The sequence below is a fragment of the Oncorhynchus keta genome, unplaced genomic scaffold (assembly GCF_023373465.1).
Source record: "Oncorhynchus keta strain PuntledgeMale-10-30-2019 unplaced genomic scaffold, Oket_V2 Un_contig_26731_pilon_pilon, whole genome shotgun sequence".
NCBI classification, from domain to species: Eukaryota; Metazoa; Chordata; class Actinopteri; order Salmoniformes; family Salmonidae; genus Oncorhynchus; species Oncorhynchus keta.
The window spans coordinates 1,623-26,855 of NW_026285140.1; the positions used below are offsets into that span (position 1 = coordinate 1,623).

The following is a 25,233-nucleotide window of genomic DNA, read 5'->3' on the forward strand; positions in this document are numbered from 1 at the left end:
TGTGGGGATGAGGTAGGTGAAAATGGGTGTGCTATTTACCAATAGATTATGTACAGCTGCAGCGATCGGTTAGCTGCTCAGCTAGCTGATGTTTGAAGTTGGTGTAGGAGATAAAGTCTCCAACTTCAGCGATTTTCGCAATTTGTTGCAGTCACAGGCAGCAGACTACTGGAACGAAGGCGGCCAAATGAGGTGTTGGCTTTAGGGATGATCAATGAGATACACCTGCTGGAGCGCGTGCTATGGATGGGTGTTGCCATCGTGACCAGTGAGCTGAGATAAGGCGGAGCTTTGCCTAGCATGGCCTTGTAGATGACCTGGAGCCAGTGGGTCTGGCGACGAATATGTGCGAGGGCCAGCCGACTAGAGCATACAAGTCGCAGTGGTGGGTAGTATAAGGTGCTTTACTGACAAAACGGATGGCACTGTGATAAACTGCATCCAGTTTGCTGAGAGAGTGTTGGAAGCAATTTTGTAGATGACGTCGCGAAGTCGAGGATCGGTAGGATAGTCAGTTTTACTAGGGTAAGCTTGGCAGCGTGAGTGAAGGAGGCTTTGTTGCGGAATAGAAAGCAGATTCTTGATTTGATTTTCGATTGGAGATGTTTGATATGGGTCTGGAAGGAGAGTTTGCAGTCTAGCCAGACACCTAGGTACTTATAGGTGTCCACATATTCAAGGTCGGAACCATCCAGTGTGGTGATGCTAGTCGGGCATGCGGGTGCAGGCAGCGATCGGTTGAAAAGCATGCATTTGGTTTTACTAGCGTTTAAGAGCAGTTGGAGGCCACGGAAGGAGTGTTGTATGGCATTGAAGCTCGATTGGAGGTTAGATAGCACAGTGTCCAATGACGGGCCGAAAGTGTATACAATGGTGTCGTCTGCGTAGAGGTGGATCAGGGAATCGCCCGCAGCAAGAGCAACATCATTGATATATACAGAGATAAGAGTCGGCCCGAGAATTGAACCCTGTGGCACCCCCATAGAGACTGCCAGAGGACCGGACAACATGCCCTCCGATTTGACACACTGAACTCTGTCTGCAAAGTAATTGGTGAACCAGGCAAGGCAGTCATCCGAAAAACCGAGGCTACTAAGTCTGCCGATAAGAATATGGTGATTGACAGAGTGAAAGCCTTGGCAAGGTCGATGAAGACGGCTGCACAGTACTGTCTTTTATCGATGGCGGTTATGATGTCGTTTAGTACCTTGAGTGTGGCTGAGGTGCACCCGTGACCGGCTCGGAAACCAGATTGCATAGCGGAGAAGGTACGGTGGGATTCGAGATGGTCAGTGACCCGTTTGTTGACTTGGCTTTGAAGACCTTAGGCAGGGCAGGATGGATATAGGTCTGTAACAGTTTGGGTCCAGGGTGTCTCCCCTTTGAAGAGGGGGATGACTGCGGCAGCTTTCCAATCCTTGGGGATCTCAGACGATATGAAAGAGAGGTTGAACAGGCTGGTAATAGGGGTTGCGACAATGGCGGCGGATAGTTTCAGAAATAGAGGGTCCAGATTGTCAAGCCCAGCTGATTTATACGGGTCCAGGTTTTGCAGCTCTTTCAGAACATCTGCTATCTGGATTTGGGTAAAGGAGAACCTGGAGAGGCTTGGGCGAGGAGCTGCGGGGGGGCCGGAGCTGTTGGCCGAGGTAGGAGTAGCCAGGCGGAAGGCATGGCCAGCCGTTGAGAAATGCTTGAAGTTTTCGATAATCATGGATTTGTCGGTGGTGACCGTGTTCCCTAGCCTCAGTGCAGTGGGCAGCTGGGAGGAGGTGCTCTTGTTCTCCATGGACTTCAGTGTCCCAGAACTTTTTGGAGTTGGAGCTACAGGATGCAAACTTCTGCCTGAAGAAGCTGGCCTTTCCTGACTGACTGCGTGTATTGGTTCCTGACTTCCCTGAACAGTTGCATATCGCGGGGACTGTTCGATGCCATTGCAGTCCGCCACAGGATGTTTTTGTGCTGGTCGAGGGCAGTCAGGTCTGGAGTGAACCAAGGGCTGTATCTGTTCTTAGTTCTGCATTTTTTGAACGGAGCATGCTTATCTAAAATGGTGAGGAAGTTACTCTTAAAGAATGACCAGGCATCCTCAACTGACGGGATGAGGTCAATGTCCTTCCAGGATACCCGGGCCAGGTCGATTAGAAAGGCCTGCTCACAGAAGTGTTTTAGGGAGCGTTTGACAGTGATGAGGGTGGTCGTTTGACTGCGGCACCGTAGCGGATACAGGCAATGAGGCAGTGGTCGCTGAGATCCTGGTTGAAGACAGCGGAGGTGTATTTGGAGGGCCAGTTGGTCAGGATGCGTCTATGAGGGTGCCCTTGCCTACAGAGTTAGGGTTGTACCTGGTGGGTTCCTTGATGATTTGTGTGAGATTGAGGGCATCTAGCTTAGATTGTAGGACTGCCGGGGTGTTAAGCATATCCCAGTTTAGGTCACCTAACAGAACAAACTCTGAAGCTAGATGGGGGGCAATCAATTCACAAATGGTGTCCAGGGCACAGCTGGGAGCTGAGGGGGGTCGGTAGCAGGCAGCAACAGTGAGAGACTTATTTCTGGAGAGAGTAATTTTCAGAATTAGTAGTTTGAACTGTTTGGGTATGGACCTGGAAAGTATGACATTACTTTGCAGGCTCTCTGCAGTAGACTGCAACTCCTCCCCCTTTAGCAGTTCTATCTTGACGGAAGATGTTATAGTTGGGTATGGAAATCTCTGAATTTTTGGTGGCCTTCCTGAGCCAGGATTCAGACACGGCAAGGACATCAGGGTTAGCAGAGTGTGCTAAAGCAGTGAGTAAAACAAACTTAGGGAGGAGGCTTCTGATGTTGACATGCATGAAACCAAGGCTTTTGATCACAGAAGTCAACAAATGAGGGTGCCTGGGGACATGCAGGGCCTGGGTTTACCTCCACGTCACCCGCGGAACAGAGAAGGAGTAGTATGAGGGTGCGGCTAAGGGCTATCAAAACTGGTCGCCTAGAGCGTTGGGGACAGAGAATAAGAGGAGCAGGTTTCTGGGCATGGTAGAATATATTCAGGGCATAATGCGCAGACAGGGGTATGGTGGGGTGCGGGTATGGCGGAGGTAAGCCCAGGCACTGGGTGATGATGAGAGAGGTTTTATCTCTGGACATGCTGGTTGTAATGGGTGAGGTCACCGCATATGTGGGAGGTGGGACAAAGGAGGTATCAGGGGTATGAGGAGTGGGACTAGGGGCTCCATAGTGAACTAAAACAATGATAACTAACCTGAGCAACAGTATACAAGGCATATTGACATTTGAGAGAGACATACAGCGAGGCATACAGTAATCACAGGTGTTGAATTGGGAAAGCTAGCTAAAACAGTGGGTGAGACAACAGCTAATCAGCTAGCATAACAACAGCAGGTAAAATGGCATTGACTAGGCAACGGGCCCGACAGATAAAACAAACAAGCAGAATGGAGTACCGTGATTAATGGACAGGAAGAACCGGTCTGTAATCTGAAGAAGGTTCCACTGGTTCTCGTCAAGGTTCTCTGCATGTTCTAGTCTACAAAGAGGGGGGTGGAGAGGACAAAAAGAGACGGGGAAGAGAGAGAGAGGAAGGGGAAAGTCCGACAACTGTCATTCACGATTGAAATAAAGTCAATCATTGTGGTAAGAGATTTTAACAAAGTGTTAAGTACCTCAATGGACCGTAAAGGTAATCGCTCTACAAACTATCATCACCGTGCCCTTAAGGCAGGGGTGTCAAAGTCAAATGGACGGAGGGCCAAATAAAAAATTTAGCTACAAGCCGAGGGCCGGACTGTTCGAATGTTCATTGAAACATTTTTAAATGACGCATATAGTCTAGTGAACCTAATTGAACCTACTGAAAACCTAACAAATATATTCCAATATGATCAGATAAATAAAGCAATATTTTCTTATGGCTCTGTCAGTAATCTTTAATTTTCAACAGACACAAAAGACAAATTTCCTTTATATAAAAATCCCCATAACATGAACATTAAATGAAAGAAACCGGTATTCAAGGCACCATCAGTAGCCTATATTTTCTATTTTAGCAAAAGTGGGCTAAATTTACTTCAAAGAAAAAAACAATAATAGCAATTTTCTATCATCCACTCAACTGAAATATTTTTAAAATATAATTGGATTGAAATACAATAAAATAAAGTGCAAAAATCTATTAATCAAAAACAACACTTTGTTTAAGGAGAAGTAACATGCAGTGAAAACAAATATTAAACTTTAACTTTTAAACTTGAACTGAGTAAAAACTCTAAATATGTGATTGCACAGTAATGTTCACTTGTTTGAGGTTGAGGGTGATACTTGGTGGTGTCCCATCTTTTCCACAAGTTCATCAATGTTCGGGGTAAGGCTCTGAGCTGAGGAAATCCTCAGAATTGAGTGGAGGTGTTCAGCAGTAAGTCGACTTCTGTGTGATGTTTTGTTCAAGTTCATCAAAGAAAACAGTTGTTCACACAGGTATGTGCTGCCAAACATAGACAACGTTTGAGCAGCCTGGATGCGCAGCTGGGGCATTGTGTCGGGGAGGAAACGGGCGAACTCCGCAGCACCCACTGCCGCATATTTTGCCCTCAGTGCATCATTGCATTGGAGGTCAATCAACTCCATTTGGAGGTTTGGTGGTGAGCTTTCCACGTCAACAGCAAATGGGTTACCGAGCAGTTCCAACCTGCTTTTGTGCTTCAAAGTCAGCAAATCGGCGTCGAAAGTCAGCGGCAAGCATACCTATTTTATCAGCCAACTGTGCGCTCGGGAACGCACTGGTAGAGAGCTTCTCTTTCATGGTCTGGCAGCTGGGAAAGTGGCTCAAATTTTCTTTCCACATCTGCGTCTCCCACAGAGTCAGTTTGGTTTTAAATGCCTTCACTGTACTGTACATATCAGAGATGACACGATCCCGACCCTGCAGCTGCAAGTTCATTGCATTCAGATGACTCGTAATGTCACACAGAAAAGCCATTTCACACAGAAACATTTCGTCTCGGAGTTGTGTTGTGTCTTTCCCTTTGCTGTCCAAGAACAGACAAAGAAGCTCGAAACATCTTTGAAGCACCTTTCCCTGGCTTAGCCATCGCACCTCTGTGTGATAAGGCAAATCACCATGCTCCGTTTCTAACTCCGTCAGAAATGCCTTGAACTGGTGATTCAAACCTTTGGCTCTGATAAAGTTAACTGTGCGCGTGATGATGCTCATTACATGCTCCATTTTCAAGGCTTTACCGCAAACGCTTCCTGGTGTATGATACAATGATAAGCTGTCAGCTCACCTGTCGCGTTTTCCTCTTGCATCTTTTCCCGTATCTTCGCCACCAGTCCGCTCCTGTGTCCACACATCGCAGGTGCTCCGTCGGTTGTCAAACCCACGAGTTTTCCCAAGGCAGCTCCATCTCATTTACACATCTTGACACCTCTTCATACAAATCATGCCCCGTAGTTGTGCCATGCATAGGACGTAAAGCCAAAAACTCCTCTGTCACGCTTAGGCTGGAGTCCACTCCGCGGATGAAAATTGACAACTGGGCAATGTCAGAAATGTCGGTGCTCTCATCCACAGCCAAGGAATATGCAATGAAATCTTTTCCCTTTTTCACAAGCTGCTCTTTTAGATTGATGGACAACTGGTCTCTCTCTCGGCAATGGTGTTTCTGCTCAGACTCACATTTAAAAGAGTTGCCTTTTTCTGTCACAAACTTTAATCATGCAGTTTTTGATGAAATCCCCCTCCGTAAATGGCCGGGCTGATTTAGCGATCTCTTCTGCCAAAATAAAACTGGCCTTGACAGCAGCCTGGCCTTGTGATTTGGCTTTTTGAACAGAGCCTGTCGAGATTTGAGGCCTCGTTTTAATTCCTCTGCCTTTTGTAGCCTTTGTTCCATGTCCATATTCTTGTTTTTGTCCGCGTGTTTCGTTTCATAATGTCGTCTCAGATTATACTCTTTCAGTACCGCCACACTTTCTCCACACAGAAGACACACAGGTTTTCCAGCTACCTCCGTGAACAAATACTCCGACTCCCACCTTGTTTGAAACCCCGGTTCTCAGTGTCCACCTTCCGTTTTGCCATTTTTGATGGGTATCTGAAAGTTAATTTTACTGTGATGCTGACAACTGCTGTGCCAATAAATATTGAAATTCTGCTCGGTGCGTCACCGTTGCATTGTGGGAAATGTAGTATTGGTGCGTGTAAAAGATCTGCGGGCTGCCGGCTTGCTGCGGTCTGCGGGCCGGTTCTAATAATAAATCAAGATCATCCCAGGGGCCGTAAAAAACCTTCTCGCGGGCCGGATGTGGCCCGCGGGCCCATATGTGCCTTAAGGAAATCACAAATATTATGGACACATTAGAAATAGTGGCTATTTGGAGACTAAAAAACCCTGACCTAGTGAGATATACATGGAGGAGAGTTCATCAAGCTAGTCGTCTTGACTACTTTGTATCTTTCTCTCGTGCATAAAACGTTTTAAATAGGAGACGGAATGCGATCGGATCATCTAATTGGCGTTCACATAACTCTTATAGATTTTCCACGTAGACGGGATATTGGAAATTTAATCAAAGTTTACTGGAGGACAACTATTTAACTGAGACAAAATAATTTACAACTGAATTTTCAGCAAATCCCCTTATTGTTTCAGATACCTTTAAAATGTACCTTCTGAGGTCATTCAATTCATTATTCATCAATAATGAAAAAGAAGTTTCTGGCTAGAGACAAGACTAACAAGGGAAATCAATGAACTAACAGTACAGTTTTTTTTTTTTTTGCAGAAACTCGTTACTGAAGACGGAGTCATCTATGATTCTCAGAATAATATTTCAAAGAGGAAGCTAATTATTTTAGGCAGACGTTCTCTTTTCCGTCTCATCTTCTCCCACTGAATGAAGATTACGGTAAGGAATTCTTTACAAATAATATAAAAAATTGAAAATTAACAAATCAGATCAGTCCAAAGGCCAAATTACAGAGGAATAACTTTGAGGCTTTTAAATCCTTTCAGTCTGGAAAAACCCCAGGGCTTGATAGCATACCGGTAGAGGTATGTCAAACCGTTTTTGAGATACTAAAAGCGCCATTGTTTTAACTACTCCTATAGAAATGGTAGTCTGTTAGGTACTCAGCAGGAAGGTCTGATTTCTATATTATTAAAACAAGTCCCAGATGGCAAATATAAAGACCCAGTATACCTAAAAAACTGGAGGCCCCTTGCACTTAAATGTTGTAATGCAAACATACTAGCGAAATGCAATTAAATTGAGACAATTCTCCTATAAAATGGGTAAAAGAAATGTATAGCAACCCCAGGTGTAAAATAGTAAATAACGGCTACTCTCAGACTTTTGAATTGTCAAGAGGAGTTAAACAAGGGAGTCCACTGTCAACATATCTATTCGTTATGGCCATCGAAATGCTAGCTATTAAAATCAGATCCAATAACAACAGAGGATTAGAAATCCAAGGCTTAAAACAAAAGGTGTCCATGTATGGCGATGACTCAAGTTTTATATCAAGTCCGCAAGCTAGATCCCTGCAATGTCTCATTGAAGATCTAGATAACTTTTCTGGACTAAAACCTAACTATGATAAATGTACATTATTACGTATTGGATCTTTAAAAATACAACTCTTACATTACCCTGCAGTTTACCTATAAAATGGTCCGACAGTGAAGTAGACATACTTCGTATTCGTATCACAAAAGATATAAATTAGCTCTCCGCAATGAATTTCTATAGAAAAAAAATAGACAAGATCCTGCAACCATGGAGAGGTAAATAACTGTCTATTTATGAAGAAAAAAACTGTTCAACTCCTTCGACATATCTCAGTTTACTCACTTATGGCGCTGCCTACTCCTGACGATTTGTTTTTTAAATCATGAGCAATTTTTTTGGGTGTTATATCTGGGACACTAACTAGACAAAAAAAAAGTGCCTATCTACAGTGGGGCAAAAAAGTATTTAGTCAGCCACCAATTGTGCAAGTTCTCCCACTTAAATTACAGCCCCCCCATCATTTTATCATGGGTACACTTCAACTATGACAGACAAAACTAGAGAAAAAAATCCTGAAAATCACATTGTAGGTTTTTTAATGAATTTATTTGCAAATTATGGTGGAAAATAAGTATTTGGTCACCTACAAACAAGCAAGGTTTCTGGCTCTCACAGACCTGTAACTTCTTCTTTAAGAGGCTCCTCTGTCCTCCACTCGTTACCTGTAATGGCACCTGTTTGAACTTGTTATAAGTATAAAAGACACCTGTCCACAACCTCAAACAGTCACACTCCAAACTCCACTATGGCCAAGACCAAAGAGCTGTCAAAGGACACCAGAAACAAAATTGTAGACCTGCACGAGGCTGGGAAGACTGAATCTGCAATAGGTAAGCAGATTGGTTTGAAGAAATCAACTGTGGGAGCAATTATTAGGAAATGGAAGACATACAAGACCACTGATAATCTCCCTCAATCTGGGGCTCCACGCAAGATCTCACCCCGTGGGGTCAAAATGATCACAAAAATCCCAGAACCACACAGGGGGGCCTAGTGAATGACCTGCAGAGAGCTGGGACCATCAGTAACACACTACGCCGCCAGCAACTCAAATCCTGCAGTGCCAGACGTGTCCCCCTGCTTAAGCCAGTACATGTCCAGGCCCATCTAAAGTTTGCTAGAGAGCATTTGGATGATCCAGAAGAAGATTGGGAGAATGTCATATGGTCAGATGAAACCAAAATAGAACTTTTTGGTAAAAACTCAACTCGTCGTGTTTGGAGGAGAAAGAATACAGAGTTGCATCCAAAGCACACCATACCTACTGTGAAGCATGGCGGTGGAAACATCATGCTTTGGGGCTGTTTTTCTGCAAAGGGACCAGGACGACTGATCCGTGTAAAGGAAAGAACGAATGGGTCCATGGATCGTGAGATTTTGAGTGAAAACCTCCATCAGCAAGGGCATTGAAGATGAAACGTGGCTGGGTCTTTCAGCATGACAATGATCCCAAACACACCGCCCGGTCAACGAAGGAGTGGCTTCGTAAGAAGCATTTTAAGGTCCTGGAGTGGCCGAGCCAGTCTCCAGATCTCAACCCCATAGAAAATCTTTGGAGGGAGTTGAAAGTCCGTGTTGCCCAGCAACAGCCCCAAAACATCACTGCTCTAGAGGAGATCTGCATGGAGGAATACTAGTTGAGTGTATGTAAACTTCTGACCCACTGGGAATGTGAATAAATAAATAAAAGCTGAAATAAATCACTCTAGTATTATTCTGACATTTCACATTCTTAAAATAAAGTGGTGATCCTAACCTAAGTCAGGGAACTTTTACTCGGATTAAATGTCAGGAATTGTGAAAAACTGAGTTTAAATGTATTTGGCTAAGGTGTATGTAAACTTCTGAATTATATTGTATAAAAGCACTCAACTTTCTTTTTTCTCTTTAGTTCATTCTCTTGGTTGTTGGTGCTTTGGGGGTTTCTTGGGGGTGGGGAATGGAATTAATTGTATTTTTGTTTTTCTTGGGGGGGAGGGGGTCTGTGGGAAGGGTATCAAATGGTTGAGGGACAGCTATTGGGGAACCTTGGGGGGGTTGGGCTTCACATTTTTTGGCCTGGTGGGAGATCTGTCAACGTGCCCTGGAGGGATTTGACCATGGAGGCATCTGTGTGTCGCTCTGAAAGTATATTGTATGTTTCAGATATTCAATTTAAAAAAATACTTTAAAAAAAGTCAGGATTGCCTAGGTAACTTCCATTTAAAAGGTTACCCCCAAAATTGCTCAAATCGACATGCTATCCTTTACCACCACACCAGGCTCCCACAGTCTAACTGGTGGAATGCTTCCGGTTAATGTTCCGACCTGGTTGTGTCCACCTCAAAGCTGATGTTGTGCCACTGTTAAGTAGAGGCTCCAGGAGCTTCTGTAGGTACGCCGCCCCGTAAACCTAACACAAAGAATTTCAACATTAAAATGCCTTTAAAATTGCAGGCTTGGTGCGAGTGCTTATACCATTTAAAATTGTCTGTATGGGAGAGAAATGTGGTTTTACCTTGAAACAGAAGGTCATGATTTTACTGGCCAGACTGTTGCCTCTGAAGAGAGTCTGCATGGAGTCAGCCAGCTCTACCTCCTTGGAGAACATATTCCACAGCAGCTGATACAGCAGGTGGCGAGAGTCAAACAGTGTCACCAACACACCGGCCAGCTCGTCCTGAAGAAGACACAGGAGGACACACTATGTTTCAACAACTACTGCCTCAAATTCTCATACTTGCACAGGGGTGGCAAACCCTTTTCCTGGAAAGCGACAGGACATGCAGGCGTTTGCTCCAGCCTTGCACTAACATGTCTGGATCTTAGTCAGAACCTCCATGAAGGTGGCCCGTGTCTGCAGGTCCTTATGGTAGCCCAAACCTGGAGAAGGGTGGATGGTGGGGGGAGGAGAGAGACGGATAGAGAGACAGAGCGACACAGGGTGGCACAAGAGAAAGATTAAGGGTGGCAAAGGATACAGGGACATTATATTTGAGGTTTGATTGTTCATTTTGGAAGCTATGGTCCTTGGTAGATGGAAGGACTAACATTATAGCTTTCCTGGCACTATAAAAAGGCAGAGAAATACTACTGCTACAGTAGATCACCGATAGAGTGCATGAGTCCGCTGTCCACGTTGGCGTTGAGGTTGGACATGGCCAGGACAGTACAGTGTCTGGGGAGGCCAGGCGTCGAGACATGCCCCTCTTCCTCCCAACCACCGGCTAGCCATCATCCTCCACCTCACTGCAGTCATTCAGCAGGTTCATGAACAGGGTAAAGTACCTGGGTACAGGGGGTAAAGCAGGGTTCAGAACACTTAACAGGCAGTTTGAATTAAAATCATGTGCACATTTAAGTTAATGTATTCCTTTACTTCTATACAGAAAACACAGTTTATTTTGCGTGTGGAAATGTTACAGCATGCACAGTAAACAGAAAGCTGAAGAGCAGCAACAGATAACTAAGTCTCTCTGGATAAGCACGTCAGCTACATGACTAAAAGGTATAAGAGTGTATATGGGGCGGCAGGGTAGCCTAGTGGTTAGAGAGTTGGACTAGTAACTTAAAGGTTGCAAGTTCGAATCCCCGAGCTGACAAGGTACAAATCTGTCGTTCTGCCCCTGAACAGGCAGTTAACCCACTGTTCCTAGGCCGTCATTGAAAATAAGAATTTGTTCTTAACTGACTAGTTAAATAAAAGGTATATGAGTAAAGCATGTTGTAGTTACTTGAGGAAGAGCTGGGACTTGAACTCCATCAGCTCCACCCCGTCTCCCTCCTCTGGCTGAAGAGGCAGGCCAGCTAACAGAGACACCGCCGCCTCCATACTGGCTTGGTCCAGGTCTCTGGTCAGACACTTGATATCGTCATCAGCAGCCTGGTTGGAGGTGCCCATCACCCAGTCTGTCAGGTACTCCACCAGCTTGTTCCTGGCAGATGTGGTGAGGGGTTGAATTAACAAAAATGATTGATTCTTGAAGAATATAAATGTCTCATGAGCTGTCGTACCCCATCAGAACTCAAAATATACACTTCTTTTACTCCAACGTTTATAAACTAAGTAAATGTAAACAAAACACTACATAGCCTCAACGCATTGTTAAAACTATCATTTTTATATCAGGTATGGTCATTCTATAGCTCTGTCTGTGAATTTGGGAGTGGTAATATTTCTCCAGACCAATCCAACTTTTTAAATTGTTTGAACTGCTGACTGAAGCTTTAAGTAGCATTTAGCTAGTTTGGCTAGCGTTAAGCTAGAGTTTAGGTCTGTCCAGGAGGGAGTGCCGTCTCTGTCGCTCACCTGAACTTCATCTCCTGGCAGAAGGACAGGTCGTCTCGTCTCTCCATCATCACCTCCACCAGCTGGCACAGCTTGGTTTTCATCTGGATGGCATGCAACGTGTTGCCTAAGACAACGTGTTGCCTGTGTGTCGAAGAAGCTTCCGATGCTGTTCCTTAGCTTGTTGAAGAGCATGTGGTACAGGACCGGGCTGAGCTCCAGCCCCAGCAGCTCCTTGATGTTGGTGCGGACGTGTAGACCCACCCTCTCATGACCACATACCAGCAGGACCAGCAGGACCAGCAGGCGGTCCGGGAACCTGCCCAGGGGGGTTTCAGTGGAGGAAGAGGAGGAGCAGGTGGCTGAGGCTCCAGCTGCAGAGACCTCACAGACGCCCACAGAGACCATAGAGTACTTGCGTTCGCTCATGGGGCCCATGGGGGGGGGGCTGTAGGTGGTGGGGCCACAGGGCTTGCTGCGCTGGGACAGACACACCCCACCCAGAGCACACAGGAAGCCTGTCATGTTGATCCACTCCTGCAGGGGGAGACAAATGGGGTAGAGTTTGGAGCAATGGTCCCTATATTATTATTTTTTATTAACAGTGAAACACACCCAAATCCTAAAATGTAAGTGCTCTTACCTGACCATCCTCCACCTTGTTTTTGGGAAAGTTCAGAATCTGTTTGGTGTCCTGCTCCCATTTTGCATGCGTGTCCTCCCATGCCTGGGGTGAGACATGGAAACAAGAAGGGACAAGTCACTAATACTGGAAGGATGTAAGCAAGGATAAACTGTATTTTATGCTTCTTTATTCTTTCACAACTCAGTATTTCCTGCAGTGGGGTGCTCTATCCTTCTCAACAAGGCCATCACTCTCTTCTGCAGGGTGAAACGTCCTACCAAACAGAGAAACAAGTAGCGGAGTCACTGTCTGAAACCGTTGGTCTTTTTAGTGACTCTCAGAGCATGTTATAGTGGTGTTCAAAACATAGTGTTTTTACTGACCGGTGGCCATTATGTTGCTGACGGAGGCGAACTCTGTGAAGGTGGCGTAGTTGGGCAGGATGATCTGGACGAGCACCTCGTTAGCGGAACAGTGGATGTCAGCCTCCTCACACAGGTGTCTGAAGCAGGACATGGCCACCAGCACGGCCTCGGTGTCAGGGCTCCACAGAAACATGTATAGACACACCTCCAGTTTGGTCTGGGCCTGTCTGCAGATGGGGATTCCACTGCCCTGCGTGGCACACTCCTGGGCGAGCAGAGAGGAGTTAGACACGTCCAACACACATTTAGACATGTCCAACACGTGTATTTGACTTGTATAACTGCAAAACACTCCGGACGGTTTTCCAGACCTAAGCTAGTCCTAGACTTAAACATTATTTTGAATGGAAATTCTCTATTGAAAGTGCTTCTTAGTTCAGAACTAGGCTTAATCTGCGTCTGGGAAACTAGCCCTCAATGGTTATTCTGATGTGAGGTTAGAGTCCCTGACCTCACCTTGTTCTTTAGGAGGAACTTGTTCCTGCAGATAAGGATCTCCCTCAGCCACTTCAACACCTCTGTACTGTTCACCATCTGGTGACCAATCAGCTTCTTGCAGATCAGGAAGAGAACTAGGGAGCTGCAATGGGATAGGCCAGTGTTGGAGCCCAATGGAATCTCAACACACACCCCTAAAGACTGGGACTACTACTTAATCCATGACCAGTGTGTCTGTCTACATGGATTATCTCTGGACTGAAAAGCCCCCAGAACTAAACCATGTCCTTGTACCTGATGTCCCAGAAGGTTTCAATGGGGGCCTGAGGGTTCCACAGCTCAATAGTCTCAGGCAGGTGCAGCACCAGCAGAGCCTGGGCAGGGAGAGAGAGACAGATAGGGAGAAATATGCCTTACTTGAAGTTGATAATTCAATGCTAGGGAATAGAACTGAAGTGGACAGAATGAGAAAGAATAAAGAAGCAGAGTAGATGGAGTGAGAGTAAGGGAGAGAAGGAGTGTGAACTGACCTCCATGGCCTCCTGGGAAAGCTGGGATGTACTGACCAAGAGCACCAGCTGCACCAGGCCTGCGATCAGCTCTGCGTCTCCTGAGCCTGCTTCCCTGGGTTCTACAACACACACAATGTCAAACATGCATGTATGGGTGAACGCAAGGGCGGAGAGGAAATCGAACCACACACATAAGTGGAAGGGAGGGTGATTAACTATTCAAACAGAACCAAGGGACATTGTCTCAGTATATACAGTGGAAGTCAGAAGTTTACATACACCTTAGCCAAGTACATTTAAACTCAGTTTTTTCACAATTCCTGACATTTAATCATAGTAAAAAAGTCCCTGTTTTAGGTCAGTTAGGATCACCACTTTATTCGGTCATTATGGCCAAACAGTTCTATTTTTGTTTCATCAGACCATAGGACATTTCTCCAAAAAGTACGATCTTTGTCTCCGTGTGCAAACCGTAATCTGGCTTTTTTTTATGGCGGTTTTGGAGCAGTGGCTTCTTCCTTACTGAGTGGCCTTTCATGTTCTGTCAATATGGGACTCATTTTACTGTAGATATAGATACTTTTGCATCGGTTTCCTCCAGCATCTTCACAAGGTCCTTTGCTGTTGTTCTGGGATTGATTTTCAGTTTTCGCACCAAAGTACGTTCATCTCAAGGAGACAGAACGCGTCTCCTTCCTGAGCGGTATGACGGCTGCGTGGTCCCATGGTGTTTGTACTGTTTGTACAGATGAATGTGGTACCTTCAGGCACAATTTTCCAAGCTCTTTAAAGGCACTGTCAACTTAGTGTATGTAAACTTCTGACCCACTGAAATTGTGATACAGTGAATTATAAGTGAAATAATCTGTCTGTAAACAATTGTTGGAAAATGACGTGTGTCATGCACAAAGTAGATGTCTTAACCGACTTGCCAAAACTATAGTTGGTTAACAAGAAATTTGTGGAGTGGTTGAAAAACTAATTTTAATGACTCCAACCTACGTGTATGTAAACCTCAGACTTCAACTGTATGTGGTGGTTGGTGTCAGACTTACGTGCAGCATGAGTTTGGGGTCAGCATGGATGAGTTTGACCAGAGCGAGGAGGAGGCACTTGTAGCTGCGTGTATCCAGGTCTGTGGTTCTCTTTGAACTTAAGGCTGGTGGTCATTTCATCTTTAAATGACAGAGTCTGTCAGAGAGAGAAGTTGTAAATTTAGGTGTAGCTAATACATACTTTTCCTAAGAGGTTCGCTTACACAGGAAAACAAAAGGTGTTTCAAACGATTGGTGTGAAAGTGAGTGTGAATGTGTGTGTAGTCCCTTTCTCACCGGCGTCATGCTTAGTGGGGCATGTTGTGACGGCCCTGAATTTTTCTGAACAGTCTCAGTGCAGCTCCTTCCAATAGGACGCTTTCCCTTTAATTCCTGATTAAATAGCCAGCATCAGCTGCACAAAAGTGGGGTTGTGATGGAGACGTGAATGAGGATGTGTTCAACCCTCAGTTCCCGAAGCTTCTCTATTCCGTTTGTTTTGTTGCCGTTAAACGTGTGTTTTGTAGCCTAAGAGAGTTTACCCAGGATCGGATCCACTCTTTGCGGCCGTGGACTACACCCCTCTGTTCTTCGTGGCCTTTCTCCGCTGGAGATCTATTGGCGGATTGGATTGTCTGACTGACCGACTGACTACCACCTTTTTGTATACAGTATTTCATTTGTTTTGATGTGAGGTATACTGTGATGATTTATGTAGTTAGTTGTAGTTGAGGACTTAGTAAGAGTTGATACGCTTTAAAGTTCTGTGGTAAAATTATTGTTATATTGATTGTGTTTAGTACTGGGTTTACGCTACACTGAATGAACGGACAAACATTGCGTGACAAAAGTCACTTGAGTTCACTGAACTCCTTTACCGGGCTGGACTCTTTTTAGGCCCGAGGTACAGGACATTTCTGGAGGAACCAGAACTCATTGTGATATTATTATATGTGTGTGTGTAATCATTGTTGTTGCTAATACAACCCACGCAAAAAGAATATAGTTGTTTTGAAGTTCTTCCCAATGTTTTAAGGGTTTATGAAAAGTTTATTTCCATCCTGACTTTTACATAAGTCCTTTGTATTGGTGTAGACTTGACGGACCAGATGGGACTCAATCCCACCCAAACTAAAAGGAGAAACCAATGTTCTCTCTGGTAGGCACGACCTACCTGGCACCCCTATAAATAATAACCTCAAGTCAAAACCGTTACAATGTGTGTGAAGGCCTTGCATCAATCGGCTCAGAGTGTCTGAGAACATCAGTCGCAGCTCTCCAGAGTAGCAGTACACTGCATCAATCTTAGGCCACCAGTCCAGATCAGACTAAAGGATGAAGAGGATAGCCTCCAGTATTTATGCTGCAGTAGTTTGTGTCGGGGGCGAGGGTCAGTTTTTATATCTGGAGTACTTCTCCTGTCCTATTCGGTGTCCTGTGTGAATCTAAGTGTGCGTTCTCTAATTCTCTCCTTCTCTCTCTCTCGGAGGACCTGAGCCCTAGGACCATGCCCCAGGACTACCTGACATGATGGCTCCTTGCTGTCCCCAGTCCACCTTGCCATGCTGCTGCTCCAGTTTCAACTGACCTGAGCCCTAGGACCATGCCCCAGGACTACCTGACATGATGACTCCTTGCTGTCCCCAGTCCACCTGGCCATGCTGCTGCTCCAGTTTCAACTGTTCTGCCTTACTATTATTTGACCATGCTGGTCATTTATGAACATTTGAACATCTTGGCCATGTTCTGTTATAATCTCCACCCGGCACAGCCAGAAGAGGACTGGCCACCCCACATTGCCTGGTTCCTCTCTCGGTTTCTTCCTAGGTTTTGGCCTTTCTAGGGAGTTTTTCCTAGACACCGTGCTTCTACACCTGATTTGCTTGCTGTTTGGGGTTTTAGGCTGGGTTTCTGTACAGCACTTTGAGATATCAGCTGATGTACGAAGGGCTATATAAATAACATTTGATTGATTGATTGAAGATCATTAATATTGCACTGCTGTGGGAAAGGCCAATGAGAACAGCACGGTCGTATCAAATGTACTTCGACTGAACTTGGTAGGAAGTAGTAGTGGAGACGGTACAAACTTACATTGGTGATGATTCTGTGCAGGGAGTTGACCAGGACAAAGTGAAAGGTAGAGGGGGAGGCGGAGGCCAAACAGACCTGAAGAGATTGTCTTTATTAATGTTTCGTCAAAAAAGCCGCTTTGACACCGAGGTATCATTAAGACATGGTCTGCACATTTTCTGCCAATGCGCTGAGCAGACTGACTGACCTTAAAGTGCTGATTGTTGTGAGGGTTGATACGGAAACAGGAGACGAAGCAGTCGATCATGAGGTCCACGTCTGCGTTCTGGCTGCCTGCCCCGCGAGAGAAGGACTTGGTGGGGTTGAAGAGCAGGGCCTGATGGGATAGATAAGTGTCTGTATGTGACCGTCTGCAATATTCCAAATGAACCAATTAACCCTTACGCAAGGGGCTTTGTGAAGGTCTGAAAGGATTGGATAGGTATTAGCAAAATGGTCATAGCTCCATAGCGGTAGCACTAGCACAAAAGTTGCACTATAAAAGTCTAAGGGGTAGCCATAGGCATATCAAACTGAAAACGTTTTCACAAAAACCTAGTGTTGAATAAACATGAAGGAGTTGAAGTGTTTCCATTATCCATTTAGGCAAATTGCACATGAATAATATGGCGACAGCCTAGATTCCCTCCCAGCCATCTGTCTCATGTCTCAGGTAGCCCACAAAGGCCAGCATGGATAGAGCGCAAGAATGTACTAATCTGCCATAGTCTAATAATTCCTACGTGCCAATTTATTGTCATGGTGAACCTTGCACTGCAGTTGATCTGAAATAATGGGATAGTAAAACTTGCATAGTGCTCTGCGTACCGTCAACACTATTCGGCAATCAACATTTATTTGAAAAACATTGCTTCTATCATCATTTGTAGCAATAAAGAAAGTTTTAAAAAATGGTGTCAATCTTTAGAGCATTTTTCCTATAGCTGCCATTTCATTACACATTTCAATGTTTTTTTCCAATAAACCTGCATCAATGGAAACCTGCATCAATGGAAACCTGCATCAATGGAAACCTGCAACCTGTCATGTCCTCAAAGTGGAAAATTGTATTTTAAACATTTCACCAGCAGCCAAGAGGTGGCAGTAGTGAATACCATGAATAATACACTACATGTTCAATGGTATGTGGACACCTGCTCGTCAAACATCCCATTCTAAAATCATGGGCATTAATAAGGAGTTGGTCCCCCTTTGCTACAATAACAGCCTCCACTCTACTGGGAAGGCTTTCCACTAGATGTTCAAACACTGCTGCGGAAACTTGATTCCATTCAGCTGCAAGAGCATTAGTGAGGTTGGGCACTGATGTTGTGCGATTAGGCCTGGCGCGCAGTCGGCGTTCCAATTCATCCCAAAGGTGTTCGATGGGGTTGAGGTCAGGGCTCTGTGCAGGCCAGTCAAGATCTACCACACCGGTCTCAACAAACCATTTCTGTATGGACCTTGCTTTGTGCATGGGGGCATTGTCATGCTGAAACAGGAAAGGGCCTTCTCCAAACTGTTGCCACAAAGTTGTAAGCACAGAATCGCCTAGAATGTCATTGTAAGCTGTAGAGTTTAGATTTCCCTTCACTGGAACTAAGGGGCCTAGCCTGAACCATGAAAAACAGCCACAGACCATTGTTCCTCCTCCACCAAACTGTACACTTGACACTACGCATTGGGGCAGGTAGCATTTTCCTGGCATCCACATGCAGATTTGTCAGTCGGACTGCCAGATGGTGAACCGTGATTCATCACTCCAGAGAACACGTTTCCACTGCTCCAGAGTCCAATGGTGATGAGCTTTACACCACTTCAGCCGACGCTTGCCAGTGTGCATGGTGATCTTAGGCTTGTGTGCGTCTGCTCGGCCCAACATCAGTTTTTTGTGCTGACGTTGCTTCCAGAGGCAGTTTGGAACTCGGTAGTGAGTATTGCAACCAAAAACAGGCAAGTACACTACGCACTTCAGCACTCAGTGGTCCCATTCTGTGAGCTTGTGGCCCATCACTTCACGGCTCACCGGTCAGCAACTGGTGTGGCTGAAATAGCCAAAACCACTCATTTGAAGGGGTGTCCACATACCTTTGGCCATGTAGTATATAATAATACACCAACTTCATAAACACAAAACAGCAGCACTGAATATAGATATATTGGTGCACAAACCTTTTCCAAACTGTTAATGACGGCAAGTTGGGCAGGTTTCTTCAGGGCTTTGAATTTTAATACCGTTTCTGAGAGGATGTAGTAAAAAGTAATAGAGTATTAGCAAAAAACTATTTAAAAACGAGTATGACAAACAAGGAATTGAGTGAGTGTGTAGCTACCTTGGAGCAGTCTTTTAAGTTTGGAGCAGTCCACGTTGATGTACTGCATGAGCTCTATATTGTGCACATCCACAGTGTCTTCTGAGCAGACTGTCAGCTCCTGCAACCTGAGGGAGAACACAATGGATAAGGACTCTCAGACACTGCCATAGAACAAGTTCGTCCAGTCAAACATGACATGCAGAGATATAATTCTACCAGTTTCTCAGGAGAAAGGAGGGAAAGAAGAGGGGGTGGAAGAGAGGGAAAAGAGGACAGCCTTGTAGAGGCTGTAACCCTGTGGCACCCCATAGAGACTGCCAGAGTTCCGGACAATGGGCCCTCCGATTTGACACACTGAACTCTGAGAAGTAGTTGGCGAAACAGGCAAGGCGGTCATTTGAGAAACCAAGGCTATTGAATCTGCCGATAAGAATACAGTGATTGACAGAGTCGAAAGCCTTGGCCAGGTCGATGAAGACGGCTGCACAGTATTGTCTCTTATTGATGGCGGTTATGATACCGTTTAGGACGTTGGGTGCACCTCAGCCACGCTCTCGACCAGCTCAGAAACCGGATTGCATAGCGGAGAAGGTACGGTGGGATTCGAAATGGTCGGTGATCTGTTTGTTCACTTGGCTTTCGAAGACTTTAGAAAGGCATGGATATAGGTCTATAACAGTTTGGGTCTAGAGTGTCTTCCCCTTTGAAGAGGGGGATGACAGCAGTCACTTTCCAATATTGAGGAATCTCAGATGATACGAAAGAGGTTGAAGTTTGAGGTTGGCGGCGGATACTTTTCGGAATAAAGGGTCCAGATTGTCCAGCCCAGCTGATTTGTAGGGGGAAAAAAATCATAATTGGTCGACCTCTACTTATAACTGGAACCTCCATCAGAGCTAGTTAGCTACGAGCTATTTTGCAGCTCTTTCAGAACATCAGCTGTCTGGATTTGGGTGAAGGAGAAGCAAGGGGTTTGGGCCAGTTCCTGCGGGGGGTGCAGAGCTGTTGGCTAGGGTAGCCAGGTGGAAAGTATGGCCAGCCGTAGAGAAATGCTTATTGAAATTCTCGATTATCGTGGATTTATCAGTGGTGACAGTGTTTCCTAGCCTCAGTGCAGTGGGCAACTGGGAGGAGGTGCTCTTATTCTCCATGGACTTTACAGTGTCCCAAAACTTTTGGAACTAGCCTAACTAACCAACTGTGTGAGTATTTTGGTTCCTGATTTTCCTGAAAAGTTGCATATCGCGCGGACTATCCGATGCCAGTGCAGGACGCCACAGGATGTTTTTGTGCTGGTCAAGGGCAGTCAAGTCTGGAGTGAACTAATGGCTATAGCTGTCATTAGTTCTAAATTTGAAAGGGGCATGCTTATTTAAGATGACTACCTCTACTGACGGGACAAGTCGTGATGGATCGGCGGGGCTCCGTGTCGACAAAGGGTCCAGGCCAATTGGCAAGAGAGGTATTGTAGTTGGTGTACTTTGTTTACTAGCCGGGAGATGGGCCTAGCTCGAGGCTAACTGGTACATGCTTCTGGACAATAGTTACTCGGTAGCAGCTAGCTAGCTGCAATGATCCAGTGTAATGTTCCAGAGCTTGCGGCAGGATTCCGGTGATATCGTGGAGGAAAAAAGCAGTCCAATATGCTCAGGGCTGATATCACGCTGTGCAAACTGGCAGGTATTATATGGGCTAAAGTGTCTGGTGTCTGAGCTATAGGTAAAGACCGCTAGCAGTGGCTAACAATGACTAAATAGCTCGTAGCTAACTAGCTCTGATGGAGGTTCCAGTTATAAGTAGAGGTCGACCAATTATGATTTTTCAACGCCGATACCGATTAAAATCAGACGATTTTTATTGATTTATTTGTAATAATGACAATTACAACAATACTGAATGAACACTTATATTAACTTAATATAATACATCAATAAAAATCCATTTAGCCTCAAATAAATAATGAAACATGTTCAATTTGGTTTAAATAACGCAAAAACAAAGTGTTGGAGAAGTAAAAGTGCAATATGTGCCATGTAAAAAAAGCTAACATTTAAGTTCCTTGCTCAGAACATGAGAACATATGAAAGCTGGTGGTTCCTTTTAACATGAGTCTTCAATATTCCAAGGTAAGAGGTTTTAGGTTGAAGTTAATATAGTATTTATTGGACTATTTCTCTCTATACCATTTGTATTTCATATACCTTTGACTATTTGATGTTTTTATAGGCACTATAGTATTGCCAGTGTAACAGTATAGCTTCCGTTCCTCTCCCCTACCTGGGCTCGAACCAGGAACACATTGACAACAGCCACACTCGAAGCAGCGTTACCCATCGGTCCACAAAAGCCACGGCCCTTGCAGAGCAAGGGGAATAACTACTCCAAGTCTCAGAGCGAGTGACTTTTGAAACACTATTAGCGCGCACCCCGCTAACTAGCTAGCAATTTCACCTCGGTTACACCAGCCATTAGGCTGATAGGCTTGAAGTCAGAAACAGCGCTGTGCTTGCGAAGAGCTGCTGGCAAAACGCACGAAAGTGCTGTTTGAATGAATGCTTATGAGCCTGCTGCTACCTACCATTGCTCAGTCAGACTGCTCTATCAAATCATAGACTTAATTATAACATAATAACACACAGAAATACGAGCCTTAGGTCATTAATATGGTCGATTCCGGAAACTATCATCTCGAAAACAAGACGTTTATTCTTTCAGTGAAATACGGAACGGTTCCGTATTTTATCTAACGGGTGGCATCCATACGTCTAAATATTCTTGTTACATTGCACAACCTTCAATGTTATGTCATAATTACGTACAATTCTGGCAAATTAGTTCGCAATGAGCCAGGTTGCCCAAACTGTTGCATATACCCTGACTCTGCGTGCAATGAACACAAGAGAAGTGACACAATTTCACCTGGTTAATATTGCCTGCGAACCTGGATTTCTTTTAGCTAAATATGCAGGTTTAAAAATATATACTTCTGTGTATTGATTTTAAGAAAGGCATCGTGTTTATGGTTAGGCACAGTCGTCAACGATTGTGCATTTTCGCAAATGCGCTTTTGTAAAATCATCCCCCAGCGTGATTATGATTTATTGTTTTTATAAGATAAGTTTAATGCTAGCTAGCGACTTACCTTGGCTTCTACTGCAGTTGTGGAGTGCAACGAGAGGCAGGTGGTTAGAGCGTAGGACTAGTTAACCGTAAGGTTGCAAGATTGGATCCCCGTGCTGACAAGGTGAAAATCTGTCGTTCTGCCCCTGAACAAGGCAATTAACCAACCGTTCCTACGCCGTCATTGAAAATAAGAATGTGTTCTTAACTGACTTCCCTAGTTAAATAAAGGTATAAAATGTTTCATTAAAAATCAAATTGGCGCCCAAAAATACCGATTTCGGATTGTTATGAAAACTTGAAATCGGCCCTAATTAAATCGGCCATTCTAGTTATAAGGTTTAAAAAAAATAGCAGATCCGTACCACATTGAGTGAGGCGGGTTGCAGGAAGGTATATTTAATTTGAAAATGGAAAAAAAGAGATTCAATTATTTCAATGTATTCAAAAAATAAATGAATATTTACACGGGACAAAAACAAACACATCTGGGATCTTGTATGCAGAGCACATCAAGCTTGGAATGTCAATGAGCCATAAGCAGCAGCACAGTTGACAAGTGAGCTTTTCTGAATGGAGCACTCCTCCTTGATGTGGCTCTGGCTCTCCTTCAGGCCCCGACATAGTCGTGGGGCAACAGAGCCAGGATGTTGTTAGCCTCGATTTCCACTTCCAGACTTCTCCAACAGCCCAGTGATGAACAAGGCTTGGGAGCATGGTAAATAGAGACTACACTGTTGTAGGCCTAATCATGGTTGAGGAAACAGTTAGGTTCAGACATGCATCCATTCTAAGGAAGAGCCTCATGGCCTGGGACTGCTTACTAGCTGGATCCTGTCTACCACTGGGGCCCCTCAGGGAGAAACTTTGGCCTGGGAATGAAAGTCCCAAGATAGGGGGTAGGAGAATAGTCAGGCTTCTGAACCTCAGCCCACAGTCCAATCCCTGCTTCATATCTTTCTGGGCTGATGCTGTGATGACTAATACTACTAGGTTGAGATTATTATTTCTCATTAATCTCGTACATCACATTGGCATCCACCAACCTCTCTCTTCCTCGCTGTGGTAGCTTTTTGACATACATTTTTTGGTTGTAATGCAGGATTCTGAAGTTGCATACAACTGTGATTTAGACTTATTGTTCAGAATACTTTCATTGTTTCTGGACACTGGGTAGGTTTTTGGGCAAAATAAGCAAGGTTCACACAGAAACTATGATTCTGACTATGAAATCCACCCTGATAAAGCCAACACATGCAATCCTATGACTTAGAGGCTTCTAAATGGTCTTAACAACACGAGGCGGATGTAATCCCTTATTACACTTTCATCAAACTGTAATAATCCGAGCAGAGCTGCTAAGCCGGAGTACAATCACCATCTGAGTACAATCACCACTCTGTGCTACAGAATCCCTCCGTAGCCTCTGAAACCCGAGGCCCAGATCCTACCCAAACTGCACAAAAAGTGCTGATATTCCATTTCAAAAGTCTGTACTGGAGTTGAGGGCAGTTGCACAGTGTGCCATGGCACTTAAGCATGTTTAGGTTAAATACAAACCACTGCATAGCGCAAACCCTTTTCAAGTTTATTTGTAGAACAGCTTTCACACAAAGGAGTTTAAAGAAGGTGACGAGTTTCTGGCAGCACTGCAGCAAGAACCATTTGTTTCAGTCCCTTTGGAGGTGGTCTTTGACAACCAAAACAGACAAAGCTTAGTTTGGATAAAATTGAGACCCAGAGCTGATTTACAGACATACCAGCTCTCAAGCAACAACAAACTCTCCATCAAGTCAGCTGGAGCATTTTAAAATGTTGATCTTACAATTTGATAATGTTGACTGATAATGACTTCTGATGAGATATAGTTAGGGGCAACAGACAGTGTAAAAACTATTGATGGACTGGCTAGACTACATAACCCAATGTTTCACACATTCAACCTCAAGGTCATTAGTGGAATCTTTGGCACCCTTAAAGGGATACTGTAGCAGTACTGTACAGTAGTAGTATATGCCACTGCCTGTTCACACCGCTATCATCCAAAAGGCGAGGTCAGTACAGGTGATTTAAAGCTGGGACAGAGAGATTGAAAAACAGCTTCTATCTCAAGGCCATCAGACTGTTAAATAGCCATCACTAACTCAGAGAGGCTGCTGCCTACACTGAGACGCAATCACTGGATACTTTAATAAATGGATCACTAGTCACTTAAAATAATTTTACTTTAATGATGTTTACATATCTTGCATTGCTCACGTCACATGTACATACGGTATTTTATACCATCTACTGCACCTTGCCTATGCCGCACGGCCATCGCTCATCCATATACTTATATGTACATATTCTCATTCACCCCTTTAGATGTGTGTGCATTAGGTAGTTGTTGGGGAATTGTTAGATTACTTGTTAGATATTACTGCACTGTCAGAACCAGAAGCATTTCGCTACACTCGCATTAACATCTGCTAACCATGTGTATGTGACCAATAAAATTTGATTCGGTGTACCTGTAGCCTTCAGTCATTGTACAAATGCTAGTCAGCATTGGCTATCATCATTACCTCTTAACTTCATACACACTGCATGCAGAGATCTAAAAAATTGTATCCACGAATTCATCCAACTCTGGGTAATAAGAAAAACTTAACTGCCAGAAACTTGTAGTTGGGCGAGCCTTGTAGACTGCTGCTGTGGTGACCACAAACACCTAAACACGCTCAAATATTGGATTGAGACAAACTCACACTATGTATATCATAATTTAAGGATGTGGTAATTATGTAAGTAGATATTTAACAAAAAACGGATGTCTGTCAATTTGTACGGATCCATGTTGTTTT

At 44.5% G+C, this 25,233-nt stretch overlaps 1 protein-coding gene and 1 long non-coding RNA gene across 4 annotated transcripts; both read right to left on the reverse strand.

The window, feature by feature from the left end:
• Positions 1 to 3,252: 3,252 nt before the first annotated feature.
• Positions 3,253 to 11,441, reverse strand: LOC127922681 (uncharacterized). Its single transcript, XR_008111912.1, has 5 exons — positions 11,292 to 11,441; positions 10,668 to 10,845; positions 10,076 to 10,440; positions 9,886 to 9,970; positions 3,253 to 3,535 (listed from the first exon to the last, which is right to left on the reverse strand). It is a non-coding gene; the product is annotated as an uncharacterized LOC127922681 (long non-coding RNA).
• Positions 11,442 to 12,088: 647 nt separating this feature from the next.
• LOC118381681 (neurofibromin-like) lies at positions 12,089 to 23,062 on the reverse strand. 3 transcript variants are annotated; one of them, XM_052506580.1, is made up of 13 exons: positions 22,410 to 22,909; positions 19,286 to 19,392; positions 19,125 to 19,192; positions 17,161 to 17,289; positions 16,974 to 17,048; positions 14,901 to 15,036; positions 13,864 to 13,964; positions 13,628 to 13,707; positions 13,352 to 13,475; positions 12,854 to 13,100; positions 12,681 to 12,744; positions 12,489 to 12,571; positions 12,089 to 12,382 (listed from the first exon to the last, which is right to left on the reverse strand). In XM_052506580.1, the coding sequence occupies exons 7-13, from the start codon at positions 13,867 to 13,869 to the stop codon at positions 12,231 to 12,233; spliced, it is 756 nt and encodes a 251-aa protein (XP_052362540.1). In that variant the 5' UTR covers positions 13,870 to 13,964; positions 14,901 to 15,036; positions 16,974 to 17,048; positions 17,161 to 17,289; positions 19,125 to 19,192; positions 19,286 to 19,392; positions 22,410 to 22,909; the 3' UTR covers positions 12,089 to 12,230. The 3 variants fall into 3 exon arrangements, with proteins under 3 accessions (XP_052362540.1, XP_052362542.1, XP_052362541.1); XM_052506582.1 differs by having other exon boundaries at positions 12,233 to 12,382; positions 12,489 to 12,572; positions 12,672 to 12,744; positions 22,410 to 22,921; XM_052506581.1 differs by lacking the exons at positions 12,089 to 12,382; positions 12,489 to 12,571; positions 12,681 to 12,744; ... (3 more) ...; positions 13,864 to 13,964; positions 14,901 to 15,036 and adding an exon at positions 15,891 to 16,207 and having other exon boundaries at positions 22,410 to 23,062.
• Between the last annotated feature and the right edge of the window lie 2,171 nt (positions 23,063 to 25,233).